This window comes from Cherax quadricarinatus, unplaced genomic scaffold, assembly GCF_038502225.1.
Source record: "Cherax quadricarinatus isolate ZL_2023a unplaced genomic scaffold, ASM3850222v1 Contig3911, whole genome shotgun sequence".
Lineage (NCBI taxonomy): Eukaryota > Metazoa > Arthropoda > Malacostraca > Decapoda > Parastacidae > Cherax > Cherax quadricarinatus.
This window is the reverse complement of record NW_027198937.1, coordinates 684-22,374: the sequence shown is the minus strand read 5'-3', so window position 1 is coordinate 22,374 and position 21,691 is coordinate 684. Positions and strand designations below refer to the sequence as shown.

General features: G+C 39.1%; 1 protein-coding gene across 1 annotated transcript; it reads left to right on the top strand.

Moving 5' to 3' along the window:
• Positions 1 to 1,668: 1,668 nt before the first annotated feature.
• On the top strand, positions 1,669 to 21,192 carry LOC138852092 (laminin subunit alpha-like; the record flags this gene model as incomplete). Its single annotated transcript, XM_070081737.1, has 6 exons — positions 1,669 to 2,356; positions 3,710 to 3,840; positions 4,926 to 5,076; positions 15,078 to 15,189; positions 15,567 to 15,681; positions 21,025 to 21,192. Coding segments are annotated over exons 1-6 (1,299 nt in total), but the record flags the coding sequence as incomplete, so codon positions are not given.
• Positions 21,193 to 21,691: the final 499 nt, after the last annotated feature.

The window sequence follows — 21,691 nt, the reverse complement described above, 5'->3', positions numbered from 1 at the left end:
CACACGAAAATCACTCACTACGAAAGCAAAAGACTTGGCCCAGTGTTGCTTCTGGACCACACTCCTGTCATGGTGGATCTTACACTCCAACACCTGGTATCTGACAATGATGAGGAAATTCTTGTTATATTATAATTACATTGATTATGTTTTTATTTTTTTAAGTATTGCAATACCTTTCTTTTCAAAGATTCAAAGATATTTTCACTTGCATCTCTAATTAAACAGATTCAAGTTTCTGTCACTTTACTGTTTTATTGTTATTTAAGCTTTATTCAGTATTCTTTGTTATTTTGTCACTTTATCACTCACTGTTTTAGGTTGTTATTAGCAATGTTTTTATTAATATGAATCTTATTAAGCCAACATGAACCAGTGGTAAGAGAACTTGTCTGCTCATTTTAAGACATGCTTGTTATGGGTTTGAATCCTGCTGTTTTCTCCACTGTTCAGTTTGATTGAATGTACTGAATAGATTCACTATTGTGTTGCATGATGCACAGTGTTTCTGAACAGTTTGTTTGTCTTACCTCATATTTAACAAAGTAACTATGTAAATTTGCAGAAAACACATTTACACTTATATTATGATTTTCATGAATAATAATGATAGAAAAGGATGGGGGGAGGGTGTGAAAGAGGTTTTGTGTGTATGGGGCATGGACATACAGCAGACGTGTGAGCGTGTTAGATAGGAGTGAATGGAAACGTATGGTTTTTGGGACCTGACGAGCTGTTGGAGTGTGAGCAGGGTAATATTTTGTGAAGGGATTCAGGGAAGCCATTTAGCTGGACTTAAGTCTTGGAGGTGGGCAGTACAATGCCTGCACTTTAAAGGAGGGTTTTGGGCTATTGGCTGTTTGGAGTGACATCTAAACTGTCATATCTGGGCACCTCTGCAAAGACAGTGATTATGTATGAGTGATGGTGAAAGTGTTGAATGATGGTGAAAGTGTTTCTTTTTTGGGTCACCCTGCCTCTGTGGGAGACAGCTGATGTGTTTAAAAAATAATAAGACGACGACTACTACTACTACTACTACTACTACTACTACTACTAATAATAATAATACTACTACTACTACTACTACTACTACTACTACTACTACTACTACTACTACTACTACTACTACTACTACTACTACTACTACTACTACTACTACTACTACTACTACTACTACTACTACTACTACTACTACTACTACTACTACTACTACTACTACTACTACTACTACTACTACTACTACTACTACTACTACTACTACTACTACTACTACTACTGTAATAGACTAGGATTTTTTGTATACCAGTTAGTTTCACAGTCATCGCTGTATAATGTACATACAGTAACAATACTATATTGGTTGACTCTGAAGAATATACAAGTTCCTTCCCAAATATTTTTTTTTTACTTGGTATTTATTTTTAGCAAGGGTAGGGGCAGAGTTGGGGAGATGCCAACTGGCACCCTCTTTTAAAGTGCCACATATTAATATATTTAAAAGTAGCATTGTATAGTTTATCCATATTAAATAATTTTCTGATTACATAGATAGAAAATTAATACAGTATTATCAATGTGAAGTTTAGCATTAGATAAATCTGTATTAATAATAAGACCAATATTTAAAAAATACTTAGAATGTGGTGTTGCTCTTATGACTAGTGAGTGAGTGGATGGGTGTGTAGGGCTGTACATGGTCAGTGTCTTACTTGCTCTAGATGAGCATTGAGCATGTTGCTTCACTCTGTAATATTACTCATAGTGGGCATTTTTGAGTGTCAATGCCAGGCTACAACATATGGCACTTCAAGGACCAAGCATCAGTCTCATCCAAGCTCCAATGCCTGGTCTGGATCGACAAGATATGCGCATTCCAGGACGTCTGTGTCCTCATCATCACGATATGGTTCCTACAGACCTTTGGATGTATACAGAAGTCAGTATGGAACTTATGTTCATTTGAGGAATCATAGCACACTGATTCCTTCATCTGTACAACATCCCGAAAGTTCAACAACCAGTTGGACATTAAATAACACTAGGCAGTATGAAAGCTCAGGGAGACATACGTACTCTGGTTCTGATGATCATATTAGAAGACAGGAAGGGACAAGTCATAACTATGGCAGAACTGTTGCTACCCAAATATCAACAGTTCCCCCTCTGATTGAGTCATCAATTGGTCTCACTCACTACACAACACTGAACAGACATGGCCAAGGCAGGAGTCACCACCCCATCACATACCCACCTCCTCAGGGGTCACTGTATAGACGATTTGGAAAGAAGGGACAGCGCATAGCTGGAGAAGGATATGGGGAGGCATACCTAGAGTGGTCTGAGTATGGTGTAGGTGAGATATGTATACATATACTGTTTTGTGTAAATATCTTATTTTGCAATCAGTGTATGTAAGAAATATGTGTATCTTTTTCTGCATAGATATGTTGCATATTTTTGTATATATAATAATGTGAGCCTACTGTAAGTGAGGCACATGTGCACATTTTCAAGCATAATTTTTTCTGTTGTATAAAATACATTCAGTAGATAAAGTACAACATATGTTGAATAAGGATGATAAATAACTAAGATCCAGAGCTGAGTTCCTTACAGTTGTGTTGTAGGTTCTTTCTTACATGTTTGTAATTAGCTATAGAAGTATTTTTCTTCAGAAAAATAATACTGACTACTCATTATAACTGTGACATTACTCAAGTCAAGATACTGGATATAACAGTATATCAAATAGATGAATATGTGCAGAGAAATACTGTGATATGTCTGGGATTCAATCCCAGGCCTTCGGAGACCATTGGAAATAAGTCACTTTCTGTGATTTTTTTTTTTGGGGGGGGTTATCCTAGGTAATTTACACTATGTATGATAATTGTACTTATGTGTATCTGTCTTGATAAATTTATTTACTAACTGCAGCTCTCCACAGGAGCAGGGAACTAGAGGCCGGGCATCTTTGTCTGCTACACCACCATGCCACATAACATGGTGGGGTAGTGGACAAAGATGTTAGGTCTCTTGTTTCTTGCTTTTGTCTAGAGGGCTTGGGTTTGAATCCCAGTCATGTCACAGTGTTTCTTAAGGTATATATTGACAAATGTATAAATTAGGTAAATGTAACTTTTAGAAACTTTTTTTTTTTTAACATGTGAGCCGTCTCCACACCTCCTCCTAATTTCCACACTACAAATTCTCTGCATAATATTTACACCACACATTTTCCCTTACACACGACATCTCCATTGCCTCCAGCTACCTCCTTGCTGCAGCATTTACAACCCATGCTTCACACCCATATAAGAGTGTTGGTACCATACTTTCATTCCCTTCTTTGCCTCCATAGATAGTGTTCTTTGCTTCCACAGATACCTCAGTGCTCTACTCACCTTTTTTCCTTCATCAGTTCTATGGTTTACCTCATCCTTCATTAACCCATCCTCTGACAAGTCAACTTGCAAATGTCTGAAAACATTCACTTCTTCCATACTCCCTCCCTCCAATGTGATATCTAATTTTTCTTTATCTAAATCGTTTGATACCCTCATCACCTTACTCTTATCTATATTCACTTTCAAGTTTCTACCTTCACACACCCTTTATTCATATACTTTATTCACCAGAAGCTTTACCATTACAGTGAAAGGAGATAAGCGTGAAGAGATGGTAATCCATTAATTCTTTCTCATAGGATGTACTTGTGATGAGTGTGGCACTCGCAACTGTCAGCACTTCTCTGGTGTATGTGAATGTTACGGTAATGTCATTGGTGACCAGTGTGAGCGATGTGCACCCGACCACTGGGGATTTGCTTCTTGTCAGGTATGAAATGACATTCTACTAGAGATGTCTGCAGGCACATTATGTTTGTTTCATTTACTTATTTTTACAGTTTGATATTATCTAAGAAATAAAGAAAACAAGCAACAGTGGATCTGTAGAAATCTGCAGAATTAAAAATTAGTTTAGTCATTTTTATGAATTGTTTAAATTGGAGAATATTTTTTGGTCTTAGTTATCTTTAATTACAAAAAACATAAGTTCTAAGACTTAATATTTCCATTGTGGTAGTTTTGAAAATTGTAAAGGTTGTTGTTATAGGATTGAAACATGTGTTGATGTCTGTGTGTGACACATCATTTTGAATGCATATCATTGACCTTCATTGAGTAGATGGTGAGTAATGTTTAAAAACTAATAAGACAGTGAACTACCCTGCAATCGTCATAGATGTGAGTATGCAAGAGTTATTTATGATAAATGTTTGTCAGTGTTTTCATGCTGAATCTCTTAAGAAATGCTTTCAGAATCTACTGAAGGCTATAGCTGTCAGTATCATCTTTGTATGAACCTTATACTGGATTATGAAAATGTTTGGAAAAGAAGAATAAGAATTGCAATACATTCACAAGTAACCCACAAATTGGTGATGATATTTTAGACAACATTTCACTCCAGTATTAAATTGCACAGCAGTGTAAAGCTTCACATGTCATACTGTGAATTACAATGGTCATGGGGCAGTTTTTTGTTAGTTAAAGGGCAGCTTTGCAAAACTGGTTCATTTTACAACTGGTGGATCTTGCTCTCATAGATGTCAGATTTCAAAATAATGGGACTCAAGTTTATTTTGGTATCACAGAAAATATATGCTCCGAGAATTGATAATGAATAATTGTATTATATCTGTACTACTGATACATAGTCCTTTACTGGGGGTGATCATTCTTTATGGCAGATCTGTACACTTCTTATAATTCTAATAAAAATTATTGTTTGTATTGTTGTGTGTAAATATTAACTATTTTAGTATCTGCAAATACTGTACTTTATTTTACAGTAAGTTTAGACAGGAAACTACTGTAGGTGTTATAATTGTATTATGTTTGTTTTGGTCATGTATTCAGGGATGTCAGCCTTGCTACTGTGGTATAGCATCATTGAGAAGCCAGTGTGATGAAGGTACAGGACAGTGTGAGTGTAGCAGCGGAGTCACCGGCCAACGCTGTGATCAGTGTATGCCTGGCTTCTGGAACTACACTCAGTATGGCTGCCAAGGTGATCACTTTAACTATCCTGATGACTGGGGCAACACCCCAACAAGCAGATATAAGGAAACCATACCACGAGTAGGGTTTGAACCCGTGATCATCTGTAAAATCTTGCATTTGTGGTCACAGTGGTGCCTATGCTAACCTTCCTATGGTGTAGAAATATACAGTGGTCCCTCACTTTTCGTAGTTCTCGGCAATCGTAAATTTCGCCAATCATAGGGGTATTTTCGTATAAACATGGACTCGCTTTTTATAGGTTGACTCGCAAATAGTAGTTCGTCTGGGACGCATACGCACGGTGTGAGCTGGGGTGGCGTCCCTACCCAGCCAGTCTGGCATTGTTTACCAGTGAGTGAAGGTCCCCTCAAGTGCTCCTACGAAATATTTCATAATATTCCACTCATTTTAGTGCTTGCAATTACTAAATAAGCTACCATGGCTCCAAAGAAAGCTTCTAGTGCCAAGCCTGTGGTAAAGAAGGTGAGAAATATGTACAGTGACAATGTCTTGGGCCATTTTCGGGAAGTGTTAAAGAGACGCCAGAAACAGAGCTCTCTCCACAGTTACTTTGCGAGACAGGACTAGAGTGACTTTCAAGGTGGTCCTAGTGGCATTAAGAAACAGAGAAGAGAAGCAATCCCAGAGAACCAATTGGTACCTGAGGTGTTGCTGGAAGGGGATTCCCCTTCCAAACTGTAAACAATCCAATCTCTCTCCTCCTCCAGTCTCACATACACTAAGAAGAATCTCCAATAAAGGTAAGTGTTATGCTGTTAATGTTTCATTCATCATTTCCCATTGTATTGTTTATGTACTATATGTATATTTCATGTAAAAAATTTTTTTGTTTTAATACTTCTGGGTGTCAGGAACGGATTAATTGTATTTACATTATTTCTTATGGGAAAATTTGATTCGCAAATCGTAAATTTCGTTTATAGTAATGGCTCCAGGAACGGATTAATTACGAAAAACGAGGGACCACTGTACCTAGTTGGATGAATCTTATTGAAGCTAGCTGGCCCAGTGGTTAATGTGATGGTCTGGAGTTTTGAGACGCTCTGATCGCTGGTTCAAACCCCACCCGTGGTATGGTTTGTTTGTAATCATGTCATTACGATTTCATAAGTCAAGATATAAAGCTAAGGTGTGAAATTTATTGAGCTCACACCTGTACAAAATAGTGTGTTCATTACATGCCTTCATCTATCATTTTATGCACTTTGTGTTGACTTGATGTGTATGCATTTACTTTTTAATCGTTTATTGGTGAATAATGTCTTGAATAATTTTGTTAGGTGTTACAAAAAATGCAATTCTAAAAGCTTAGAGATCTCCAGTGAATACTAGAAAGGACTGCCCTTCTAGCATCCAGCCCATTACTGGGTTTTTGTAACAATTAGTCAGTATCCTTGTCCAATTATCCATTAGAATTCAGTATGATTCAATAGTGCTTCAGGATTACAACTGGTAGGCTACTAACTAGAGAAATTAAAATTTAATAAATTTATTAAGTATAGTCTAGAGGTATATTATCAAAATAAATTAAATTAATCAATTCAAACAAATTAATAATAATCACTTCTCTCGTGTACAATATTATTGTGCTGAAAGCACATATCACATATATAAGTCTTAAGTACCGTCTGGTACATTAACATTTTATAATACAATATACAAGTAAGTGTGTGTATGTGTGTAAGTCCTCTAAGTAGTTCGCTATGTCTCACGACTCGACTAGACTTAAACAAGTGACTGACAAAGTCCTCAAATAAACTAACTTCTTGACCAACTGGCAATCAGAACAGTCTGCTTGAACAACAAAAAAAAATGCTAAGCCCAATAGCAATATAACAAGCAACTGCGACACAGAATCAGGAACAAGAAGATAATATAACGACAATAAGTAGGGACCATCAGCAGATCCTCCACAAAAAATACTCACTTGTGCTTTATAGTAATCTGTTTACATTAAAGTTTTATCACCGATGTCATCATTGCTTAGTTCATCTTAAGTTAATTTTAAGCCAGCCCGTAATGCTATGCATAGTATAAGTGGCTTTGGCATACTGCTCTTTTCTGTATTTTTTGTACCTCTGTATGTGTGCACAAATTTTTAAATAAATAAATAAATAAATAACGACAATAAGTAGGGACCATCAGCAGATCCTCCACAAAAGTCACAAAACTCCCATACTACTGAATCTAAGTTCAGCATAAGAAAATCCCTGACTGTGACAGTACACAGAAACCAGTACAAATTAGGTCAGAAGCTACAGCTCAGGACCTGAGTTGCTCAAAGTGTCTAAGAGACACACAACCTCAGTACAACGTCGAAAATCACTAAGTCTATCCAAAGTTCTGTGAACAGTCTCCAGAACTAACAGGAATAATGAGACGAGACGATCTTCCAGCAAGGGCCAATGAGGTAGAATTAGGCACTTCTTGTCAGGAATACGTCCAACCACCAAGAGAGTCTAGACCAGACTGAATACTTCAGGCGAGGTGTGGACAACCCCCCTCGATCACGTGATAGCTCTGCGGACAGCTGCAGCTCAGCAACAGAAGCCGGCAGAGTAACGAGCAAAGAGCGATAATTACAGTAGTTAGACAATCAAGACTTGAACTTTGAGCACATAATATATGTGTTACATCCTACCTAACAAAATAACTAAGTCAAATAATAATATAAAGCAATACATTTACGATTTAGCTATTATCGCAAATATAAGCAATATAAAATTATATGAAAAGGTAATAATTATATATATACATATTAATCATTGCAACCCATTCAGGGGTTGCAACATTAGGTCTACTGGAATATTTTACTATTGGAGTTTTCTGAGGTAGTTGAAAGTTGTGTAAATAAAAAAAAAGATGTAGTAGAGGCAATGGAATACTTCTAACCCTTAAACTGTCCAAATAAATTTACGTTCACATGCGTAGTGCTCCAAAAGTAGATCTTCGTTTTTTTACATGTTTTAAATATAAAAAAAAAAATAGATAAAAGTTTTTTTTACACCTTTTCAAATGTAAAGAAAAAAAAAGATCTACGTTTTTTTACATACTTTCAAATGTTGAAAAAACGTAGATCTACGTTTGGACAGTTTAAGGGTTAAAGAAGGGAAAATATTGACAGCAAGGAAATGAGTGAGCTACTCAAGTCCCAATATGACTCAGTTTTTAGCAAACCGCTAACCAGACTGAGAGTCGAAGATCAAAATGAATTTTTTATGAGAGAGCCACAGAATTTGGTTAACACAAGCCTATCCGATGTTATCCTGACGCCAAATGACTTTGAACAGGCGATAAATGACATGCCCATGCACTCTGCCCCAGGGCCAGACTCATGGAACTCCGTGTTCATCAAGAACTGCAAGAAGCCCCTATCACGAGCCTTTTCCATCCTATGGAGAGGGAGCATGGACACGGGGGTCGTCCCACAGTTATTAAAAACAACAGACATAGCCCCACTCCACAAAGGGGGCAGTAAAGCAACAGCAAAGAACTACAGACCGATAGCACTAACATCCCATATCATAAAAAGCTTTGAAAGGGTCCTAAGAAGCAAGATCACCAGCCATCTAGAAACCTATCAGTTACACAACCCAGGGTAACATGGGTTTAGAACAGGTCGCTCCTGTCTGTCTCAACTATTGGATCACTACGACAAGGTCCTAGATGCACTAGAAGACAAAAAGAATACAGATGTAATATATACAAACTTTGCAAAAGCCTTCGACAAGTGTGACCATGGCGTAATAGCGCACAAAATGCGTGCTAAAGGAATAACAGGAAAAGTCGGTCGATGGATCTATAATTTCCTCACTAACAGAACACAGAGAGTAGTCGTCAACAGAGTAAAGTCCGAGGCAGCTACGGTGAAAAGCTCTGTTCCACAAGGCACAGTACTTGCTCCCATCTTGTTCCTCATCCTCATGTCCGACATAGACAAGGATGTCAGCCACAGCACCGTGTCTTCCTTTGCAGATGACACCCGAATCTGCATGACAGTGTCTTCCATTGCAGACACTGCAAGGCTCCAGGCGGACATCAACCAAATCTTTCAGTGGGCTGCAGAAAACAATATGAAGTTCAACGATGAGAAATTTCAATTACTCAGATATGGTAAGCACGAGGAAATTAAATCTTCATCAGAGTACAAAACAAATTCTGGCCACAAAATAGAGCGAAACACCAACGTCAAAGACCTGGGAGTGATTATGTCGGAGGATCTCACCTTCAAGGACCATAACATTGTATCAATCGTATCTGCTAGAAAAAATGACAGGATGGATAATGAGAACCTTCAAAACTAGGGAGGCTAACTCATGATGACACTCTTCAGGTCACTTGTTCTATCTAGGCTGGAATATTGCTGCACACTAACAGCACCTTTCAAGGCAGGTGAAATTGCTGAACTAGAAAATGTACAGAGAACCTTCACGGCACGCATAACGGAGATAAAACACCTCAATTACTGGGAGCGCTTGAGTTTCCTAAACCTGTATTCCCTGGAATGCAGGCGGGAGAGATACATGATTATATACACCTGGAAAATCCTAGAGGGACTAGTACCAAACTTGCACACGAAAATCACTCACTACGAAAGCAGAAGACTTGGCAGATGATGCAACATCCCCCCAGTGAAAAGCAGGGGTGTCACTAGCATGTTAAGAGACCATACAATAAGTGTCAGGGGCCCGAGACTGTTAAACTGCCTCCCAGCATACATAAGGGGGATTACCAATAGACCCCTGGCAGTCTTCAACCTGGCACTGGTCAAGCACCTAAAGTCGGTTCCTGACCAGCCGGGCTGTGGCTCATACGTTGGTTTGCGTGCAGCCAGCAGTAACAGCCTGGTTGATCAGGCTCTGATCCACCAGGAGGCCTGATCACAGACCACGCCGCGGGGGGCGTTGACCCCTGGAACTCTCTCCAGGTAAACTCCAGAGGGTGACCCTTGCTATTTTGAGAACTGTAGGGAAGGTAGAGGATTCTATGGATATGTTAAAGAGTGTTGCAATGATTGGTGATAGCACTTGTGACAGTTTTTTGTTGATAATACGGGAGACTTCAGTAGGGTTAGTCGGAGCTAGGAACAGTGTGTTCGGGTAGTTGCCAGTGAGGTAGTCATTGGGTGGGGTATCTGAGCTTGGGATTTTATTGGCAAGGTTTTTTCCTATAGTGGAAAAGAAATTATTGAGTCTGTTTGCTGTTTCAGTTGGTGGGAGTTGGGGTTCATCTGGTTTTGTTAATTTAATTTCACTATTTTGTGATATCTTTTTTGTTCCTAGAATTTCTGATAGGTTTTCCAGGTCTTTTTTATGTCACCTCATAAGTTGGATAATCTGTTCTCATAATACAATTTTTTAGCCCTTCTTATAAGGCTGGTTTGTTTGATCTCTGGTTATGTAACTCATTCTGTACTGTTTTTCATATAGGTGCTTTCTATTTATGGATTTGAGGATGCTGGGTGTTAGCCAGGGACTGTTCAGTCTCTTAGCTATCATCTGTTTAGTTTTTTTGGGGCAGTGCTTGTTATAGAGGTATTCGGTCTTTTTTAGAAAGTTATTAATACATTCATCAATATCTGTATAGATTTTTAGCTCAGTGTGCCAGTCAATGTTTGTCACTGCTGCTGTGAAGTTATTAATGGCTGCCTCATTGTGAAGTCTGAAAGTGACTTTAGTAGTGTCTTGAGGTAATTTGCCAAGATTTGTTAAGAGGAAGCTAGGGTAGTGATCTGTGGTATTATCTGTGATTATGCTTGATTTTAAAGGGGATATGGTGTTGGTCCAGATGTGGTCTAGTAGGGAAACACTAGTCTCTGTAACTCTTGTAGGTTTTGTTACTGTTGGTAGCAACATGCAGTTACTCATAGTGTTTGTGAATTCAGTAACGTGTGGGTCCTGGTCTTGCAGAAGATTTATATTGAAGTCACCTGAGAGTAGTAAGTGATCTTTGTTCATGCATGCATCAGTTATCATACTTCCTAGGTTTTCACTAAAACGGCTAATGTTTGACTTTGGTACTCTGTAGATGTTTATCACTGTGAGAGGTTTTTGTAGGTATTTGAATTTAGCTATTATATATTCTCCATGTTCATCCCTTGTGCAAGTATTAGTGATACATTCTAGTTGGTCTGAGTAGTATATAGCTGTGCCATCCCCTTGTTGATCTGGCCTACAGTTGTGTATGGCTGTGTAACCAGGAATGGCATAGACATCCGTAGTATCAGGCTTTAGCCAGGTTTTGGTGAGAGTAATGATGGATATACTGGCATGCAGGGAATTTAGTAATGCTATGAGGTCATCGTAATGTTTACTTAAAGATCTGATGTTGTAGTTAAAGACAGTTATGTTGTTGTTGGCTCTTGGGAAGTGCCTTTGATTGTTCTGCTGTGTAGTAATTACAGTTACTGTTTGATTCATTGATGTCATTCAATAAGAGGTTGGTATCAGGATCAATGCTTGTTATCATAAGATTTATAGTGAATCTATAGTTAGAATTAAGTATAAGACAAAGTAAATATTGCATGTTTATGAGACAGAAAATGGACACCAGCAATCCTACCATCATGTAAAACAATTACAGGCTTTCGTTTTACACTCATTTGGCAGGACAGTAGTACCTTCCTGGGCGGTTGCTGTCTACCAACCTACTACCTAGCATATATATATATATATATATATTTTTTTTTCAACAAGTCGGTTGTCTCCCACCGAGGCAGGGTGACCCAAAAAAGAAAGAAAATCCCCAAAAAGAAAATACTTTCATCATCATTCAACACTTTCACCACACTCACACATTATCACTGCTTTTGCAGAAGTGCTCAGAATACAACAGCTTAGAAGCATATACGTATAAAGATACACAACATATCCCTCCAAACTGCTAATATCCCTAACCCCTCCTTTAAAGTGCAGGCATTGTACTTCCCATTTCCAGGACTCAAGTCCGACTATATGAAAATAACCGGTTTCCCTGAATCCCTTCACTAAATATTACCCTGCTCACACTCCAACAGATCGTCAGGTCCCAAGTATCATTCGTCTTCATTCACTCCTATCTAACATGCTCATGCACGCTTGCTGGAAGTCCAAGCCCCTCGCCCACAAAACCTCCTTTACCCCCTCTTTCCAACCCTTTCGAGAACGACCCCTACCCCTCTTTCCTTCCCCTATAGATTTATATGCTTTCCATGTCATTCTACTTTGATCCATTCTCTCTAAATGACCAAACCACCTCAACAACCCCTCTTCTGCCCTCTGACTAATGCTTTTATTAACTCCACACCTCTTCTTTACCTTTATCTAAATACTGTTCACATATATGCTTCAATGTAAACACTTGATCTACACATCCCCTACCCACTCTGAAGCCTCCTTGCTCATCCGCAATCCTACATTCTGTCTTACCTCTAATTCTTTCAATTATAACCCTACCGTACACTTTTACTGGTATACTCAGTAAACTTATTCCTCTATAATTTTTACAGTCTCTTTTGTCCCCTTTCCCTTTATATAAAGGGACTATACATGCTCTCCGCCAATCCCTAGGTACCTTCCCCTCTTTCATACATTTATTAAACAAAAGTACCAACCACTCCAACACTATATCCCCCCCTGCTTTTAACATTTCTGTCATGATCCCATCAGTTCCAGCTGCTTTACCCCCTTTCATTCTACGTAGTGCCTCACGTACCTCCACCACACTTACAGTCTGCTCTTCTTTACTCCTAAAAGATGGTATACCTCCCTGGCCAGTGCAATGTAAAAAGAGAGCAAATTAGAGAGTGGGTGAGATGTTATCAACAAATTTTGTTGAAAATAAGAAAAAGTTTTGGAGTGAGATTAACAAGTTAAGAAAGCCTAGAGAACAAATGGATTTGTCAGTTAAAAATAGGAGAGGAGAGTTATTAAATGGAGAGTTAGAGGTATTGGGAAGATGGAGGGAATATTTTGAGGAATTGTTAAATGTTGATGAAGATAGGGAAGCTGTGATTTCGTGTATAGGGCAAGGAGGAACAACATCTTGTAGGAGTGAGGAAGAGCCAGTTGTGAGTGTGGGGGAAGTTCGTGAGGCATTAGGTAAAATGAAAGGGGGTAAGGCAGCCAGGATTGATGGGATAAAGATAGAAATGTTAAAAGCAGGTGGGGATATAGTTTTGGAGTGGTTGGTGCAATTATTTAATAAATGTATGGAAGAGGGTAAGGTACCTAGGGATTGGCAGAGAGCATGCATAGTTCCTTTGTATAAAGGCAAAGGGGATAAAAGAGAGTGCAAAAATTATAGGGGGATAAGTCTGTTGAGTGTACCTGGCAAAGTGTATGGTAGAGTTATTATTGAAAGAATTAAGAGTAAGACAGAGAATAGGATAGCAGATGAACAAGGAGGCTTTAGGAAAGGTAGGGGGTGTGTGGACCAGGTGTTTACAGTGAAACAGTATTTAGATAAGGCTAAAGAGGTCTTTGTGGCATTTATGGATTTGGAAAAGGCGTATGACAGGGTGGATAGGGGGGCAATGTGGCAGATGTTGCAGGTGTATGGTGTAGGAGGTAGGTTACTGAAAGCAGTGAAGAGTTTTTACGAGGATAGTGAGGCTCAAGTTAGAGTATGTAGGAAAGAGGGAAATTATTTCCCAGTAAAAGTAGGCCTTAGACAAGGATGTGTGATGTCACCGTGGTTGTTTAATATATTTATAGATGGGGTTGTAAGAGAAGTAAATGCGAGGGTCTTGGCAAGAGGCGTGGAGTTAAAAGATAAAGAATCACACATAAAGTGGGAGTTGTCACAGTTGCTCTTTGCTGATGACACTGTGCTCTTGGGAGATTCTGAAGAGAAGTTGCAGAGATTGGTCGATGAATTTGGTAGGGTGTGCAAAAGAAGAAAATTGAAAGTGAATACAGGAAAGAGTAAGGTTATGAGGATAACAAAAAGATTAGGTGATGAAAGATTGGATATCAGATTGGAGGGAGAGAGTATGGAGGAGGTGAATGTATTCAGATATTTGGGAGTGGACGTGTCAGCGGATGGGTCTATGAAAGATGAAGTGAATCATAGAATTGATGAGGGGAAAAGGGTGAGTGGTGCACTTAGGAGTCTGTGGAGACAAAGAACTTTGTCCTTGGAGGCAAAGAGGGGAATGTATGAGAGTATAGTTTTACCAACGCTCTTATATGGGTGTGAAGCATGGGTGATGAATGTTGCAGCGAGGAGAAGGCTGGTGGCAGTGGAGATGTCATGTCTGAGAGCAATGTATGGTGTGAATATAATGCAGAGAATTCGTAGTTTGGAAGTTAGGATGAGGTGCGGGATTACCAAAACTGTTGTCCAGAGGGCTGAGGAAGGGTTGTTGAGGTGGTTCGGACATGTGGAGAGAATGGAGCGAAACAGAATAACTTCAAGAGTGTATCAGTCTGTAGTGGAAGGAAGGCGGGGTAGGGGTCGGCCTAGGGAAGGTTGGAGGGAGGGTTTGACAAGGTTAGGTTAAGGATCCCTATCTTTATTGACTAGCTATTTACAAGTTAAGGATTCCTAACTTTATTGACAAGCTAAGAACTGTTACCTACATCAGCTCATTTGAAAGCATTTTTATTGTTATGAAACAAATATTTTTATTATGAAACATACAAGTAGGAAACAGGATGACGTTGGAGCCGTCTGTGGACCAGCATTTTCATTTGATCAACTGACTTTATCTCGTTGACATCATAATGCTGTAGAAATGTGTTCCTTACTCGAGTTATCCTGGGGATAAATGTGGATAAAGCTATCAGTTTCTCTTCACTGATGACACTACTTTTGGGAGACTTGGAAGAGAAGCTGCAAAGTTTGGTGGTAGAATTTTCTTGAATTTGTAAACAAGAAGTTGAAAGTTAACACAAACAAAGTCAAAGCTGTTGCATTCATTCAATTTTTAATATTATCTTATTTACTCTTTTTTTTTTACAATATTATTCAAATACTTCTAGTTCTTAATGATTTAATTTATTGCAGAGTGTACATGTCGTGAAGGATTCAGTGTGGGTGTTGGTTGTGATCCTCGTACTGGTCAGTGTCAGTGTTTACCAGGTGTGATAGGAACAAACTGTGAAGGTTGTCCCTATAGGTAATGTTCCAATATAGTTATGTATTTTAACTGTAAATGCTAGATACAGCATACTGTGTAAGTGTCCCTGGCTTTATGATGTAGATGATTTCCAGGACCAGTGTATGGAATTAACAACAGAAACTGGGCATCACATAATAGCCAATTTATATGAAACAAGCTGAATAAAATATTTGCATTAATGTATTGTATTTTCCATAATTTTGGATTAGAAGGCTGCCCAGTTCATGGTCCTTCCAGTTCTTATAGGACAAGAGATTTAGATAATAAATTTATTAAAATTCTGAATTCCTAGCATTAAGTACTGGTGTATGTTTGATTTTTTTTTTTTTTTACATTTTAGTTTCTTCAACCAGCAGATTGTTTATATTTTTCAGATGGGTCTTGGTTGATGGTGTTGGCTGTCATGAGTGTGAAGAGTGTGTTCATGCTCTGCTTGACACCACAGATCAGCTGTCATGGCTTATTCAACCTACTATTACTGAGTTTGAGGTAAATAACCATAAGAATCTTTCCTCCGTAAGCCATGCGTGTTATAGAAGTCGTCTAAAATGCTGGGAGTAATTGACTAGTAACCCCTTTTCTCGTATAGCTTACTAAAAATAAGAAGAAAACCATCGAAGTGGGATGTTTGAATTTGCATGGATGTAGTGCGAATGATAAGAGATATGATAAGAGAATATGATAAAAGAATGATATGGTAAGAGAATGATAGAATGATAAGAAAGAATTTTTTTTTTTTTTAACATGTCGGCCATTTCCCACCAAGGCAAGGTTACCCAAAAAGAAAGAAAAAACTGTCATCATTCAACACTTTCACCATCATTCATACATAATCACTGTCTTTGCAGAGGTGCTCAGATACGACAGTTTAGATGTCTCTCCAAACAGCCAATATCCCAAACTACCACCTCCTTTAAAGTGCAGGCATTGTACTGCCCACCTCCAGGACTCAAGTCTGACTAGCCAGTTACCCTGAATCTCTTCACAAAATATTACCCTACTCACACTCCAACAGCTTGTGAAGTCCCAAAAATCATTTGTCTCCATTCATTCCCATCTAACATGCTCAAGCACACAAGCCCCTCGCCCACAAAACCTCCTTTACCCCCTTTCTCCAATCTTTCCTAGGATGACCCCTACCCTGCCTTCCTTTCCCTACAGATTTATCTGCTAAGGAGGGGTTGTTGAGATAGTTTGGGTTTGTAGAGAGGATGAAGAAGATAGGTTTACAAAGTAAGTGTATAAATCTGGAGTGGAAGGTAAGAGGGGCAGGGATTATCCCAGGCAGGGGGGGAAACAAGAAGCTTTGAGTTTTAGGGTCTTGAGCATCCACACACTCCTACCCAAAATGCTCTCACGAGTATTTTAGGTAGCAGTGTGTGGAGACATGTTTTTTAATGGATGTGCTGTTGGAGTGTGAGTAGAGTAACTTTTATGAAGGGATTCATGGAAAACTGGCAAACTGGATTTGAGTTCTTGAGGTGGGAAAGGCAGCACCTATCTGGGAGTGAACTTGTCATCAGCCGGGTCTATGAAAGATTAGGTGAACCATAGAATTCTGGGGTGGGGGAGGGGAGGTGAATGGTGCATTGAGACATCTCAGGAGGCAAAGAATTTTATCCCTAGAGGCAGAATGTGCCAGATTTTATTGGTACCTGCTGGAGGAAGTGGACATGTCATATCTAAGGGCAGTGTGTGGTGTGAATATTATGTAGAGAATTTATAGTTTAGAGATTGGAAAGAGTGGTTACCAAAAGTATTACTCAGCTGAAGGAGGGTTGTTGAAGTGTTGCTTATTTAGAGAGGATGGAGCAAAATAGGGTGACTAGAAGGGTGTATAAATTTGGGGTGGAGGGCAGGAGGAATATGGGTCATCCTGTGAAATTTGGGTGGGAGGGGGTAAAGGTTTTGTGTGCAAGGGGCTTAGATATCTAACTGGCATTTGTGAGTGTATTAGACAGGAGTGAGTGGAGGCAAGTTGGTTTTATGATTTGACATTATGTTGGAGTGTGAGCAAGATAGCATTTATGAATGGATTCAGGAAAACCAGTTAACTGGACTTGAGTTCTGGAGATAGGCATAAAACTTTCACTTTGAAAGAAGGGTGGGGATGTTACAATATGGAGGGTCATCTGAATTGTGATCTCATCATCCTTCTGGCAAGACAATGATTGAATGAGTGATGGTGAAAGTGTTTCTATTTTTTTGACTCTCCCTTCCACTGTGGGAGAGGTTAGGTTAGGTAAGGTTCGTCAGGAAACAGGACAAATGTTTCCTGACGCAGGTCTTAGTCAGATGATGACCCGCCTTTGGAGCTTTGGGTCATCTGACCAAGGCCTTCCACTGGCTTACCGGTCCACCCCTTTAAAAATTATGGTCATTTATAACCATTGTTTTTTTTTATACTGTGGGAGATAGCATTAAAATCCCCAACCACAAGTGCTCTCACACTTGGTTCAAAACTCCCCATGCATTCACTCAACATTTCCCAAAATCTCTCTCTCTCTCCTCTATACTTCTCTTTCCCAGGTGCATATACGCTTACTATAACCTACTTCACATCCAACCTTTATTTTACTCCACATAATCCTTGAATTAATACTTATATAGTCCCTCTTTTTCTGCCATAGCTTATCCTTCAACATTACTGCTACTCCTTCTTTAGCTCTAACTATTTGAAACCCCTGACCTAATCCCATTTATTCCTCTCCACTGAAACTCACCCACCCCCTTCAGCTTTGTTTCACTTAAAGCCAGGACATCCAGCTTCTTCTCATTCATAACATCCACAATCATCTCTTCCTTATCATTTGCACAAAATCCATGCACATTCAGACTTCCCACTTTGACAATTTTCTTCTTATTCTTTTTAGTAATTATTACAGTAAAAGGGGTTACTAGCCCACTGTTCCCGGCATTTTAGTTGACTTTTACAACGCACATGGCTTACGGAGGAAAGATTCTTATTCCACTTCCCCATGGATATAAAACTAAAAGTAATAAGAACAAGAACTAAGATAAAATCAAAGAAAACTCAGATGAGTGTGTATAAATAAATGTGTACATGTATGTTTGGTGTGACCTAAGTGTAAGTAGAAGTAGCAAGACGTACCTGTAATCTTGCAAACAAATGAGATACAATTCTCCAGATCAAGAGCAAGAGCCCCTCACCAGCATCAAGGAACCTCCCTTGAGGCCTGCTTGCTAAAGGAAATTTTGCTCGTGTATGGAAACGAAAAATCAACAGAGCGACTGCTTGTATTTGGAAAAACTTGCACGTCGATGTGCTCGTAGGAGGTGGTTCCACTGTACTTGTTTACAGATGACTTCAACTAATGACAGCCTCTCTGACCAGTATGCCTACCTGAATAATGTATATTAGAGCTGATTTCCTCTATTCTGATTATAATACAGTGGGCCCTCGACCAACGATATTAATCCGTTCCTGAGAGCTCATCGTTAGTTGAAATTATTGTTAGTCGAGTTATTTCCCCATAAGAAATAATGGAAATCAAATTAATCTGTTCCTGACACCCCAAAGTATTGAAAAAAAAAAAATTTTTACCACATGAAATATTAATTTTAATACACACAAACTGAAGAAGACATGTACAGTTACATGACACTTACCTTTATTGAAGATCTGGTGATGACTGATGAGATGGGAGGAGGGGAATGTGGATGGTGATAGTGTTTAGAAGGGGAATCCCCTTCCATTAGGACTTGAGGTGTCAAGTCCTTTTCCGGGGTTACTTCCCTTCTTCTTTTAATGCCACTAGGACCAGCTTGAGAGTCACTGGACCTCTGTCGCACAACATCTGTCCATAGAGCTCTGTACCTCCCATTCCTTTACGATTTGTCTAAAATGGGCCACAACATTGTCATTGTAATAGTCACCAGCACGGCTTGCAGTAGCTGTGTTAGGGTGATTTTCATCCATAAAGGTTTGCAGTTCAACCCACTTTGCACACATTTCCCTAATCTTTGAAGTAGGCACAATGGATTCCACAACTGGCATAGGCATCTCAGGGTTAGCCCCAAACCCTTCAAAATCTTTCTTAATTTCCATACTAATTCTCACCCTTTTTATCACAGGGATGGCACTAGAAGCTTTCTTGGGGCCCATGGTGACTTATTTTGCAGGTGCAATCACTAAAAACGCTGTGATAATATGAAATGTTCCTATTGTATGTTTGGATGCGACCTAGGTGGCTGGCTTGTAAACACTGCGCAGGCCACACGTGGACGTGTCTCGAGCAGAACGAATCGCGTTGGTCGAGTTTTTTAGCGCTAGTCGAGGCAAAAATTTTGCATTAAAAGTATCGCTAGTCGGATTTAACATACGATGCCATCATTGGTCAAGGGTCCACTGTATATAGTGCATTACTGTATATACGTACATTTAAAAATATACCAGAAATGTTATAAATGGTGTGAAAGTGACATTAAAACACTATCAAAGATGACTTAAGAAATCGTAATGACACGATTGCAAATAAACCATACCCCCGGCCGGGATTGAACCCGCGGTCATAGAGTCTCAAAACTCCAGCCCGTCGCGCTAACCACTAGACCAGCTAGCCACAATAAGATTCATCCAACTAGGTATATTTCTACACCATAGGAAAGTTAGCACAGGCACCTCTGTGACCACAAATGCAAGTTTTTACAGACGAATCTCCAGCTAGCGTGGCCGTGACGAACTCTAGCTCAAGTTCGTCACGGCCACGCTAGCTGGAGATTCGTCTGTAAAAACTTGCATTTGTGGTCACAGAGGTGCCTGTGCTAACTTTCCTATGGTGTAGAAATATACCTAGTTGGATGAATCTTATTGTGGCTAGCTGGTCTAGTGGTTAGCGCGACGGGCTGGAGTTTTGAGACTCTATGACCGCGGGTTCAATCCCGGCCGGGGGTATGGACTATCAAAGATGGTTGACACAAGCCCAGTACCATTATAGTACTCTTCTCACTTAGCGACGAATTCGTTTACAGACTACGTCTGTAAACGAATTCGAAGGTTTTGTCTATATTGAGAGTGCGTTTGTTGGTCGTCATCCAGTTTGATATTTCACGTAGCTCGATGTTTACAGTGTTACTAAGTATAGCCGGGTTTGGGTGGGAGAAGACATAAGTGGTGTCATCTGCGAATAGAACTGTTTTAAGGAGTTGCGATGCGTTTGGGAGGTCATTGTTGTAAATAAGAAAGAGTAGAGGACCTAGGACACTTCCCTGTCGCACTCCAACAACTACAGGCTGAGTATTGGAAGTCACACCATTTGTGTGCACATACTGGTGTCTTCCACTAAGATAAGATTTTAGGTAGTTGAGCTAGTGTCTTCTGACCCAGTAATGCTTTAGTTTTAGTTGCAAGATATTGTGGTTGACTGTATGAAATGCTTTCTGTAGGTCTATGGAGAGCCCCAGAGGATATTCATCTCTGTTAATTGCTGTATATAGTAATTCGAGCATCTGAATAATTGCATCATTCATGCTTTTTTTTTTTTTTGCCTAAACCCAAACTGGTAGGGGTTCAATATGTTATGGGATAGGAGGTAGGAGTAGATTTATTTATGTATTATATTTTTGAAGATTTTTGAGAGCAAAGGCAAGTTAGATATTGGTCTGTTATTTAGTTATGTAGGATTGCCTCCTTTGTGGATCAGGGTGACCCTTGCTGTCTTAAGTATGGATGAGAATTTAGAAAATTCAACAGATTTGTTAAATAGTGTTGCAATAATGGGGGACAGCACATGATTAGCTTTTTTGTCTTTGCTTTGAATTTTTACCAATAAAACTTCAACATTATGTATATGTTTTGTATTTTAATAACAGACTGCAGCATACAGTTATTTCCTGCATCAAAGACTGGGTGTGATCAACTCCACAGTATTTGAACTTAGGCCTCAAGTTAATCTGATGGACTTGACCGAGGCTGAAACGTCAACTCTTCAGGACCCCTTAAGCGTTATAGTGAGAGAAGCACAAGCACTTTCTGCACATGTGAGTACCTACCACAGAAACAATAATATACATGTATTTTAAAGTGAAAAAATTAATCCCAAATGGACAGAAATTAAAACACAAAATGGAAAGAATCTGTAAATTTTGCTTTCTTGTCAAAGATCCTCTTTATACAGTTATATATTTTCTGTCCATGTGGAATTTAGCTTTTCAGTAATAGTTGTTTGAGTCATACATCAAAATATATATTGAAACTAAAATAAAACAATCGATTAGTAATCTTAGGACAGATACACTATTAGTCATTCAGTTGTAGTTCAGATGGCCCTCTGAATTGCAACATCTTCACCCTTCTATTGGAGGGATTAATTCCTGTTCTCTGGTCTCTGGTTTTATCAATTGTAGTTTTGAATCCATGTATATTGTGTGCTTCCACTTCACCTAGCTCATAATAAATTTATACTACTCCAACACTGAAAAATTACTTTCTCATATCCTTGTGGTTTGTGTGTGTTTTCAGCCTCCATTGGTGCCTCAT